Source organism: Ixodes scapularis, unplaced genomic scaffold (genome assembly GCF_016920785.2).
Source record: "Ixodes scapularis isolate PalLabHiFi unplaced genomic scaffold, ASM1692078v2 PGA_scaffold6__148_contigs__length_123643588, whole genome shotgun sequence".
In the NCBI taxonomy this organism is placed as follows: Eukaryota; Metazoa; Arthropoda; class Arachnida; order Ixodida; family Ixodidae; genus Ixodes; species Ixodes scapularis.
Window position 1 is genome coordinate 122,640,223 of NW_024609881.1, and position 13,017 is coordinate 122,653,239.

A 13,017-nucleotide genomic window follows, 5' to 3' on the forward strand; every position below is an offset into this window, starting at 1 on the left:
TGATCTGGATGAGCATCGTACCGGCGTGCGATCGCGTATCACTACTGCGCGTTGCACGTTAAATGAATGGTGAACCGAAATTTGGATTTCAACAAAATGATGCAGGAGATGTAGGCGGGACGCTGCAATCCCTACAACACTACTCGGAAGGTGGTATCTCGAATGGATGGCCGTATTTTTGGAAAAAAAAGGTCGAGATTAAACGAGGCCGACGAGGCGCGTGACGTAAAAATATCTCATTTCCCCCTCTCTTCGTTTCGCTCCCTCAAGTCGGAAAGGCGGAGAAGGCGCGAGGCCCTACCCTCTCCTTCTGGGGGAAACAAGACGTTAACATATCTGTCAAATGCGCCTCCTTTGTTCAGAAAATACGGCCATCCGTTCGAGATATCGCAGTATGAGTGATGTTTTGGTGTTTGTAGCATCCCGTCGCACGCTTTTGCCGCGTGTTTTGGGAAATTCAAATTTCGGTTCAGCATTCCTTCAAAGACCCCAGGCTAGTGGTTGTACTTCACTGGCTCAATTTCTTATCTACAGCTTAGAGACTCGTCGCACATTGAGGCAGACCAAGTTCTAGGCTCTATAAACATACACACAACCGAATTTTTCAACCTACCTTGGTTTCATGGACAATGACAGCTAGCTTTGCGAAGAAGAAACGGAAAGAGAAACCCCGCTTCTCCCTCTGAAATTACATCGTGAAAAGAAAGCTTCTCATCTCACAAACATCTGCAGTCCAAAGACTTTTCAAAGCCACGAGCGCGTGGTTTTCAAAAGTGTCGTTGTGGCGATAGTTCTAGCTCAACAAATCACCCTGCTGAGCGAGTCTCATTTGCCTGTGCGTTTGCCTTCACTGCAGACATTTGTGAGATGGAGCATAGATGTTTGCAAGCATGGCATCCCGACTGGTGCCCCGTGCGTGCAAGCACGTGTAGAATTCGTGCAAATATTGGCGACGTGCGCGACCGAAAGCGTCGCTGTGGTCGGCCTTCCACGATTGGCCCAAAAGCTGACTATGACGTCGGAAAGGGTATACCATCGACGGAAATAAGAGGAATGAAAGAACTTTAATTTCGACGGTGTTGGCAGTGTTGCTGCGAGAGCGCAATGATTTCAGGCTTCCATTATGCTATTTACAAACACCATCGAACTTGTTGTTCGCAACGTAATGACGTCACAAAGGGGAACCATAGGAGGGCGCCACCAAAACATCTCGCCGCTAATAGCGTTGGCAGGCCTGCCATTGCACGTGCACACGAAGAGGAACATGGCGACCGCCAGATGCCCTGTTTGCAGTTCCAGCAGCTGTGCATGGGCGCCGCTGGGCGCCGTCATAACCGAACTTCAGTTTTACAGCGGAGGTGTTTATGGCTAGGGTTCCGCGGATTTATCGTGTGCGTCAACAAAAGCTCAAAGCGTGCTCGCACCGCGCTTTCTTGGTCGTCGTTCCAAGCGCTTGAGTGCCTAGTTTCATTTCCTTCCGCCGGGTGGCTGCTCCGTCGCGCGTGTCTAGTTTCCCCCGGCTCCCCGGGGCGGCGATACTCCTCGACATGTGTGTGCGTACCTTTCGTCACGATGACCACCGATCAAGACAATAGATGTTTTCATGCCTTTGTTCAAAATGTCGGTGTCACGTCTGTGTCGTTGCTAAACAGCTTCGCTGGTCGTCCATCTTCAAAGAGTGTAATGGCTCATGATTTGTGTCCCTCTTATTTCGTTTAATTAGCTTCATCATTACTACAGCAGGAGAGGTTATTGCTGTTCTAGATTGTACTGTGTTCTTCCCCACAGCATTGGCTTTTGTGGAGGCTCGTCAATGCTCGTTTGAGTTGCTCGGCATCTCGGTACGACCAGAGGTCAGCAATGGCGGCTTTAATCTCGCGCGTGTGTAAAGCGTCTATAGATGAGTGTCTACTTAAGTCACTCGCGCCGGTATGCTTGCATTAAATATAGTAGTGAAGCGTAGTATCGCTTGCTGCCTTTATGGATATCACTCCGCACCTACTTGCAGAAAAGTGGAAGTTCATCACTCTGCTTGTTTCTCTCTTTGTAATATTCGATAGATATTGCTGAATACTCGAATTAATAAGACAATACTGTCGTGTCAGTTCACCTCATCTGCCGTTTTAAGTTACGATAATTCGTTCAATTATGTCAATATAAACCGATTGGAATTTTTTCACACAACACATTTCGATGAAATAACTGAAATAAAACGAAATCAGTCACACCAAGAGAAAGACTCACTCGCAAGTTTTCCTATTTATTTTTGATACCTCCGGTTTATTAAATTCTCACTCACACACATAAAATAGAAAAGAAAAGAGCTGAACAAACAAACCAGAAACTCACCGAAACTTCTATATTTTGTTCACGCACGCAAATCATAACGTGCGAGAATCCAGCGAGTTTTGGGCACTCGCTCATATCTACTTGGTCTCTCGAACTTCACCCGTTAGAGGAAATTATTCGAATCTACTGAGCCACTCGCTTGGACGTTTTGATCGTTTCAGCGGATTCTCGAGCCGATGGTCTGCGAACCTCAAATTAACTGTCTTCACCCGTATGGACAACGGCCTAAGTATTCTCCGAGAAAGTACTCCATCTTGAGCACTCCTAGTTATGCGCGCCAGCACAAGGGGCAACAACACTGCTCGTTAAAAAAAATGCAACTGCGTTTTGATTTTGAGACAAACTTCCTTCCCTGAAACCTTTTTTTCTGGGAAAACTTAATATTCGGAAGAATATGCAGCTTCATTATTTGGAACATTTTACGACCTCTTTCGGTAGGTTCCTGTTTTGGCCGCTAGGTGTTGTGAGTGATTTCTATGTCGGAACGAGAGGAAACCGGTAGCAGCTATTTACCACATCGTGCCCTGGTCATTTTGTATTGTTTTAGCTCCGTGTTAAAGCGGCCTTTGATACAATGTTCGCGCTCTCAAAGGCCCACAAGGGGCTGGACAGTTGATGCAGATTTTGTTTTTGTATGCGGTGCCAGGTTATCGCGATGCATGGCGGCCAAAACGTGATGCTGCGAAGCCCTGAAAATATTTCGGTGGATTACAGAGAAAAAAAAAAAAAACCACAACAAGAGGAAGCCTGTTCAAGCCTATAAATTCTAGCCACCGTATCAATATATGAGGACTCCCAATTGAGCTCAGCTGGTTTACTTTTGCTTCTGGTAATTGTAAAAAAATTATATTGAATTAAACAAAGTCCTTATGACTTGAGGGTATTTTCCGCTATAGGTCTGTCTGGTCTGCGTCTTATTAAAGGTTAATTTGTAACGCCATTTTATTTAAATGTTTTTTATTCAAACGTGGGGCGAAGTCGAACAAGTTCATTTGCTTCTTCGTTTAGGTGACTAATCCTTCCTCGCGGAGAGGCTTGAGACTTTTCTACAAATACCAACTCACGCAAAAAAAGTGATTTTTAATTTTTTTTAAGCAATCAATCTTTGTTGTTTTGTTTTGCATATTTTGCTTTATTTCCTCATGCTTGATCATTGTTCCGCTATCGACAAAAACTCTCATGCGTCTTTCTACTCAAAAACACCCATAGTTTACCGTTTTTGTTAGGCCAATTACCCTTGCTTCCAAGAAATAAACCTCGTGCCTCACAGCCTCATGCGTCGCAGCGAAAGTACCTTCAATTCCAAATTCACAAGTATATCTAGACTACCATATTTCCTAAACAATCACCCTACCACTTCATTGCAACGCTCAGAGACGCCAGCTCTTCTTTAGAAATAAAGAACAAAGAAACTTGAATTTCACGCAATAAATACTCGAAAAGGAAGAACAACCAAACCACAACAAGCGCCATCAGACATCTCCCTCGTCGTCTCCATCCACTCCATCGTCATCGACAGCGATATGAACAGACACAGACTCGTCATCGGACACGTCCTCCGTTCCGTCGATGACTTCCCCACTGTCCTCCATGTCCCGGGACACAGCGTTCACGTCCCCGTGTCCCCTGGCATCTTCCACAGAACCAACGTCCGGATCACTAAAGTCGTCCTCGTCCAAAGAACTACAGTCCTGCTGCTGCTCTCGCTGATGCTGATGGTCTTGAAGGTGCGAGGACGAGTCGGGACGCACCAGGAACCCCATTGGCTGCTGAACCATCAGCGGAAATGACGTCGTTAACGGATTTCGGAAACCGACGTCCTTGGGCATCTCCTTGGACGCCCCCCTGGAGGCTAGGAGACTCTCGATGCTGAAGGCGGACGCTTTGCCTTGCGGAGAGAGTAGCGTCATGAACCTGTGCTGAGGTACGTCCGAAGAACTGTCGTCTGCCGAAGACCTCGAAGCACCCGTAGCTTGATGACGTCCGGGGTCGAACGTTGACTTGGAAAGGACGTCGATGACGTCAAAACCTAGGGTCTCCAGGATTCTGAACGTCTCTGGTCCAACCAGGGACCTCGGTTCTTTGGAAGGGTTGGCGAGCCACAGCTCGGCGAGGGACTGCTGGATCGTTTCGCGTAGGCTGGCAAGGTTCACTCCTGGTTTGAGCCTGGCCTGCTGCAGTCTCTTGGTCTGTCGCTCGAGCTGCTTGCGGAGCTTCTTCTCACGCCGGTCTCGTTCGCGGCGCTCGATCTCTTCGGGAGGAATCGGCTCGCCCGAACAAGTCTGCGGGTGGGCGTTGTGGGCGGGTCGCCCGGGACCCTTCTTGGTGTTTTCCTTCTTACGCCATTTGGCCCGCCGGTTCTGGAACCAGACCTGCGAGGAAGGAGAGGGGAGAGTTTGGAGGTGACCGACACATGATCGACACCGAAACTAACAGGCCCTTTTAGAAATTCAGTCTGGTAACTTTCATCACTATCATCATCTCAATGTATGACATCTACGCCAAACTAATGGCGACACTCTCGAGGCTTATCAAGGAAGAAGTTGAAGATACTACCAAGCGTCGGATATATGAGACGTGTGTACGTTAGAGAAGTTAGTGCAACACGATGCACGAATGAGATAAGCGGCTGCATACGCGTTTATTTCGGAGTGGGATCTAATGAACATCTTGGCGGGCAAGTTTGGCTCTAAAGCCTTTTGATGGCGGACATATATTCGAGGGGCTTGTGGGACGCCGCCTTGTACTAGTCGGTTTTTATATTCACGCCATCGAAGCTGAAAAGAATCGAGAAAGATTTATGACGTTATCGAAGAACCAATTCTTATCTGCAATTGACGGGAGAGAATGACGGTGCCCGATAAAATACAGTTTTATTACCACCAATTTGTCGTAAGTGAAACTGCTCTTTTTGAGCGACCACATGGCATTCCATTTTGTAAAGGGTCTTTTTTTACGCGAGAAATGTCCGTGTTATACTCTAAAACAAACGAAGCGCGTATAACGGGACGCCGAGCTTGGGACTGTGTTTACGGTTCGCTAATGACCGCGCAGTAATGCTCTTTCGGTCACGGCGTCGATCTGGGCGCCCGCGAATGCGACAGACAGATGAAAGGTGACGGTTGTTCTACACACAATGGCGGCGGCGCACACGTTTCGAGCGGAGACGACCTCTTCCGCGCGGGGTCCTCGTCGTCCGACGCCGGTGATCGGTCAGGGCTCTCGCGGGGCACACGTCGGGCTCGGCACCGACGGACGTGACCCGACTGCGGCAGCGTCCGCTCAATACCGCTAGAAGGCAAGGCCTTTCCCTCCAAACGTCACCACTAGTGGACCCCATCAGCCCCGCCGAACTTGCGTCAGTATCACCGCCAGCGCGTCTCGCAGCGTCTCGTAGCATCTCGCTACGATCGCGACGCTGGCACAAGGAGAGCCAAGACGGACGCGTCTTTGCGGCGTGTCTCCTCGAGCTTCGGGGCTTTTGCCGCTTGGGGGCGGGGATCCACTAGCGATGACGTCATTCATAGGCCTCTAGTTTGTATCGGTCCGCTCGCAGGGTCGGGGACGCGGGGCGCGAGGCATCACCGGCGGTGGCCTTAGCGCGGGACGTGGGCCCATCGTTGCCGACCGCACCGGCCGACGCAAACATGCCCGGATGGGGAAACGAGGCTCCACGACCACGGGTCCATGGATGGACGGTTGCATAAACGACCCTCAAAATCGGAAAACGGCTTCCGTCATCTCGACTGTGTTTTAACGCGGAATGTGATCAAGAACTGTGATTTGTGAGGAAAGTGCAACACGACGCCACGGAGACAGTTACGAAATGTGGAACACGTGCTTCGGAGGACCATATGTACAAAAGGGCAGTAAACTGAGAAGCAAACGAAATGCTAATCGCGCCTCAAAGGGAGTCGAACAGGAAATACCCATGGGAATCGAACGGGAAAATATACCTAAGCTGGACATTCTATCCACTGCGCCATAGGCTAATTGCAAAAATCCCTGCATGCAACACCGCGCGTGTTGCATTGTGGGACCTCTTTGGCCATGGAAAGAGGTGACATGGTTTCGATTTCGATTGCCCCATTGACGAAGAAGTGCACGTTAGCACTAGCACTGCGTGAAAATAAAGTCAGCGCTCGCTCGCTTTGCACCCATTCATCTTAGTGACACTCCCCGTTGAAACGCGGACCTCCAGCGGCAGTAAAAGCCTGCCTATAGACTTAGCGAGGAGTAAAAGTATATGGCCGACCGCGTGCCTTTCTGGCGGTCTGGGTACCACTCCAGGGTGCACGCAGCATGATCTTCCGGCTCACGAATCATTAAGAAGCCTAGGACATTGAGACAATAGAACAGGAGGATCGGCACAGTACACGTCTTTTGCTCGCGTGCGTACAAACTCCATGCGCACCCCCCCCCCCCCCCCCCTTTCTCCTTCCCGAATGTTAACCCACCTGGCCCACCCATGAACACCGCTTAGCGGCGGCCGACCATTCGCTAAAGAGTCTTTCGCTGAAAAGTCGGCGGTCACTAAAACGTCGTTCAACCTACTGAGTGCCACCCATCGCCAGTATCACACCCGATTGGGTTATGGTTACTAAAGAAATTGGCAACCGCCTTTACGTCGAAAGTTTTTCAATTTAAGAATTTAAGTAGAGACCGCTTAAATTTGTTTAATACTGACAGTTAACCCCAACCCACGGTGACCTAATATACGAGACATGGAAGATAAACGCTTTACTATGAGCTAAAAACGTCCGATCTAAGGTGGAGGGAACTCAACATGAGGCGACGCCAGCCACCGGAGAAGACGAAAGATGCAAAGAGTTACCGCCTACCCAGGTAGGCAGCGAAAACTGACGCGACCTGGTGGCCGAAATGTGAAACGCCGTTGGAAATGCGAACAACACCTTCGCGGCGCTTATCACCAGGGCAGACATAACACCGAATCACTGGACTGTGTCCACCTGCGCGGTGTCTCATGCTTCCATAGAAGAGAGCTATTAATGCGCGCACTCTGCACGCGTTTCACAGCCCAGCGGAAGAAGAGCGATTATTGAACCAGTCCTACTCTTACCAAATAAAACACGAGGCTTTCACCCTCCCAAGCGTCACCGCTGGTGTATTGAAGCAGCGTCGACTATAGCTTGCGTAAGCATCACCGACAGCGCGTTCTGCAGTTTCTCGCTACAGCTGGATCTACTAACGATGACGTCACACGCAGGCCTTGCCTTGTAGCTAGTCTTACCATTACGCTTTGTAGTGAACACGTTAAAGGGCTCATTAAACGGTTCTTGATGCCGTGTCTTCCATATCTAATTATCGGCATCGGGGATTGCATACTACGTTATTCACGAAATTTGAGAGATACGCTTTATAATTTTCTTGGAATAAAAAAAATAATAATAATATGTTGGGGGACTCAGGCTGCAGAGCACAGGCATCATGAACAACTGGTTTCATGACACCTTCATTACTCTAGAAACCTTTTGTCAGATTTCTTCATTTTTTAAATGGATTTTCGGGGTTCCAAATAAAGCTGACGCGGTATAAATGCGGATGCAAAAAAAAAAAAAAAAAAAAAAAAAAAGTTTCCGCGCAGCAAATCCAGGGATCGTGAGGCTACGGCTTCGTCTTCGACTTCCGGCGCCGGCTTAGCGGATCGAGCCGATCGGGGCAGCCTGGTGTTAGATTATTCATGGACCTCCGGATTATCTTCGAGAAAGAGAGACAAATTGGGATTCTGTTGGCAAAGAAGCAAGAAAGCACGAAACAAAAACCAAGAAAACAATAAAACAGTGGTCTTTGATTACAACGGTGGGCAGTCAAAACAACCAGCTCAATAATAAAAACAAAATATAATGCATAAAAAGCTGGAAGACGAAGACAGTGAATATAAAGACTGACCAGGCGATCACGGTAGACGCTATTCGTATTGGCCAGTGTTGGCTTTGGCTATTTTCTCTAGCTATTCACAAGCAGCTCGGTGTGGCCTTATTTGCACTTGTGCAATTGCTGATTCATGTATTCTGACCTTTGTAAGCTTTAAACTCTCTTTACAGCAGTAATATCCGTTGTCATGTAAACACATCTATGAAGAAAGAGGAATAATAATGTATGGATATAATTATAAAAAGTCAAAAGACCGCTTCACTGAAGGTTTTACTATTCTGACCAGAATTTAAAAACAAATATCTTTTTTTGTTATTAGAGCATGCTGTCCTTATTTCTACAGTAATATACGACTTTAAATAAATATAAAAAACCTATAAAATTTAGTTTTGTAGGATTAACAAATGATTACAAACTTCTTTCTCAAAGAACAAATTCGGAAGAAATTTTTGACGAGCCTCTTCAAGCTACGTGCAGGTCTAAAATATTAGCGACATAAAACACACGTTTGGGGCACTGGCCGCACTGACACAGAAAAGAAATACTTTAAAAACATAACTTTACCGAGGTAGCTAAAACAGTCTCGTTCAAAATTTTTGATTCATCATGCGAAGAAAAAACACGTTACCTTATTTTCTCACGAGCAAACTTAAATTTCGAAGGTCTTCCTTATCTTAGGGGAGTAGATCCCTTCTCCCTCGAGGTCTCTAGAAAAAAAAAAACACAGCAGAGATGATTCTGCTGTGTACCGCTAAGTATTAATTGCAAAGTCACCTCCCCTCGGAGATGGTGACTCCACGCTATGAAAGTCCCTAACAGTCGTATGTAGTTTCATGAAAAGGATTGCGAATAAAAACCGCGGACCTCGAAACCTGTGCCTTCTAACTAAGTAACAGAAAAACCGATCTTTTTTTGTTGCACGCACAGCTATACCTAATTGATAATTTATAAGTGATGCGTGCGAGCGTTCGTACAACCCAACGCTGATTCCAAAGGGTGTTATTATTAAAAGTAGAAACGGCGTGGTTAAGTATTGCTTCAACGATTACGTAGAAATGAGACTGCGATGGCTCAGGCGAGCTGGTGTAGCTTTACCATTTTCTTGAAGACTCTGTTGAGTTTGAGACAACGCCTTCTGTCTTTCTGTTCCGGTCCCTTCCACTTTTGGTTCTTCTAAGTTGTCAACCGAATAAAAGCGTTTCATTTTTACTTGTTTTTTTTTAATTCGACAAAGTTTTACCGAATAACCGGTTAAAAAAAATAAATCGCGATTAAAACATGGATCGATTAATCGGTAAGTTAATCGATCAATTGCCCGACCCTACCATCGAGACATCTAATTTAAGAAGCGACGTGGCAAATCGAGTAGCTACCGCAAAACCCTCGTTGTCAGAACTAGAACACGTAATCAAAAAGAAATACGTTTACGTCAGCCCTGAAAGCGATCGGCCGCATGTAACGAGTTGGCGGCCCCTTAGAAGCAGCGCCATCTGGAGGCGTTAATGGAAGTCGGGACATTCTGCAGAGGCACGCGCGTTCGCGCACTCCGCCTCCATCTCCAAATCTCTTAATTGAAGCCGGGAACGGGCCACTCGTTTATCCGGGTCGCACTGCAGTCGACTGTTCGGGACCTTAGCTACGCCCCGCCCCCTTTTAATCCCCCTTCGGAAACAATCTGCGATGCCGGCTAGGTTCAAAGGAAGCGCTGCAATCTCGCGCGTAATGATATTATACGCCGACTCTCCAACTTGCATCTTTTTTTCTTACTTCTTTTTCTTTTTTGCTACCTCATCCAAAAGAAGAAAGCTTCATTTGTTTAGGCGCTACAGAAGGTATAGACTTCAACGCGCGCATGCGCTCTAGAAGGTAACAAGATGTGCGACAGGTTGAGGCTGTGCCTAAGCACGCGCTTGCTTCGTGTTCCTCCGCGTAAGAAAGAAGTAGAACCGGTCATAAGAGCGTTTTGTCGATTCTCGTTCGTTGCGTTGTGTGGGGTTTTGTTTAGTTTGTTCCAGCGCACTCTTGGTTTCGCCCGTTGCTCGTGCTGCTCTCCGTGTTTTTGCTGTACGTGCGTTATTTTTAGCGCTACGTAAATGGACAGAGTGAAGTATAGACACGCGGTTGTAACGTGTTAATTGACTTTTCTTTAGCTTCGTTTAGTTCGTGCATTTTTTTGTTTTGTTCTTTTCGGTGTAAGGAGAAAGACGTCAAAATAAATTAGTACGGACAGGGAGAACACGAACAGCAGACGGCAACGTCGAGAATAAAGAGCGCGAAAATGAATTGTACAGCGAAAAGTGGGAGTGTAAAAGTGGCGGCAGCTTTGGAAGCATACGATAGCCAAAAGCTCGGCAGACGACGCACAGGGCACGCCTCCGAGCCGTCGTCTGCTACGAGCGGGAAAGCAAAACTCGGAACTCAATTGAGAAACGCCGGAAGAAAGAAGAAAAAAAGCGGGAGGAGGGCGAAACAGGAAAATTAAAAGACTGAGACGGACGTTGAAGAACGCATCCACAGAAAAAGGCGGACACTTCGATTAATATTTTTCGCACACAGTTGGTTTCCCGAGACACCCTGCAGGGGTCGCCGCCGACGGCGGAAGGCGGGCTCGTAGAAAAGCCGAGACGGCTCGGAACGGAACGTCTTCATCAGCAGACCTAACCGCGTGCCAACCTCGTTGCCGCGTGCCCACATGCGAAAAAAAAAAAAAAAAAGTAAAACAATATTAACAACGTTTGTAACGATTTCGCAAAGACAAAGATGTATACATCGAAGCGGTAAAGCAAAAAAATTAATTACGGAATGGGCCGAGTGGCGAGTTTGAATCCGGTTTTGACACGGCCTAACCTCTAAGACCAGTGAGTTTGTGGGAGCGGGTAAAAACAAATGCCGAACGAAATAAAAAAAAAAAAATGATGGAAGAGATTGCAACGTGATAAAGAAAACATGCGCAGCGGCAAAAGCCGCCCACGTGTGTTTGTTCGTCTCAGTTCGCGCATCCGACTTGATTTGTGGCTTTGCTACTGTTGAGGGTGGGAAAATTATAAAGCATCACACACCTTAAAAGAAGAACGAAGTGCAAGATAGATTACAGTGTTCCTGAGATGTGACAAATAGCTCAGGGATGACACGGTGCAACGGCATTGACGTGCGATCTATCGCACACTGAACTCCTAAACAAAAGTTTTTCTCTCATCCAGTCATGGGCAGATCTAGACGTGAGCAGATGTGGCTTCTTACTTTCTGTACCGAATGAAGTAGAAATTCCTGTACAGAATGTCTACTATTTGTGATCAAAATTTTCCGATACTGATCTTGTAGCTCAAGAAAAGGAGGGCAGCACGGGGATGTGCGCGCAGCAGGAACTCTGAACATGTGGAGCTGCGCTGCACGAGTTTTTGTGACACCATGCGCGTACAAAATGGCGATTTCATCATAGACTGCAAACCAGAGCGAGAGCGAAAATAATTTCTGGGTCAGACTCGGTAAATACAAAACAGGAATCTTCGAAATGATTCAACAGGCTTGTGTCACAAAGCAGGAAATTTGGCAGTGTTTTTAAGGGCACTTGGGCTTCGGGAACGGCGGAACATCGCTGGAAGACGAAAAGCGGCAGAGCGACCTTGTCCGACCTCTCCTTGACTACAGTGACGTGCTGCCATTGTTGAGGCGAGAGTTCCAGTCAAGACACCTCGCACACCTGACTGCTTTTTGATGTAAGTATTCTCAATTATTTCAGAGGTGTCTGTTTTAGATTTGCCGAGTTTGACATATAAGTGATGTTCGCTCCCGCTTTGGTTTCCAGTCTATGGAGAGGTCGCCATTATGCTCGTGCATGTGGTCAAAGAGACTCGTGTAGCGCAGTTCCAAATGTTCACAGAGTGAAGCCCTTTGGCATAATGACACACGAAGATTCCTACCTTCGACTTCTGCTCGCGAATCACAGTGTTGCCCTCTTTTTGTACGCTGCAATATCAGTTTCGGAACTTTTTGATCACATCTCGTATATGCATTGCTGTTCACAGTCTTACTTGAGGACATTGCATGCCTGGTGCTGGTATGTCTTCTAAGTTATAATGTTGTGCGATAGTGATAAGCTGTTAAGACCTCTATTTTCCTACCATTTTTATTTCACTCTCACGTTCTCGTTCATCAACCGAAAGTGAAATCTGAATAAACAAAACTGTGTTGTGTTTATGTTTATAGAGCCTGAAGTTAGCCTGCCTCGACGGGTGACTTGACTCTCAATTGTACTGTAGTAGTGTTACACGACCGCGCGCCGGTACGATGCTCATCCAGATCGAAACGGGCAAGGGTGGGGATGGAACAGTGAAATCAGAATAAGTATTATGTCGGTGTTATTACACGTCGCAACTGCTCCGTATGAGACGTATATGGCCATAGCTTCCCCAGTAATATTTGTCTATAATATCTGATATTTTACACGGGGAGATCTGCCCTCGTTGTATGGGATGCCAGGGCCCACTAGTCTAGGCCTACGCCAACTTTTTCTTGCCGCCTTTTACGCCTGGCCGCTATTTCCATCATGAGACTTTGTGAGATTTCCCATAGAACGCCTGCAAGAGGAACGCGATGGCTTTGGTTCGACTGAAACAAGACCTGTTTTTAAGACTCTTGCGATGGCTTACGACCTGCTGCGCATCGAGGCTGCCAATCGTAACCTGTCACAAGAGGCTTAGAAACCGGTCTTGTCCCAGACGGTTGTAGTCACACGCAAATAACAACTTAGGCAACTTCCTTGAGTTTTTATTA

General features: G+C 47.1%; 1 protein-coding gene across 1 annotated transcript in view; it reads right to left on the minus strand.

The window, feature by feature from the left end:
• Positions 1-3,703: 3,703 nt before the first annotated feature.
• Positions 3,704-13,017, minus strand: part of LOC120836388 (homeobox protein unc-4 homolog) — a gene marked incomplete at its 5' end in the record, with an annotated part of 212,849 nt that continues 203,535 nt past the window's right edge. The window contains one exon of the mRNA XM_042294385.1: positions 3,704-4,721. Within this exon, the coding sequence (XP_042150319.1) occupies positions 3,822-4,721 (900 nt within the window). The remainder of the gene's footprint in view (positions 4,722-13,017) is intronic.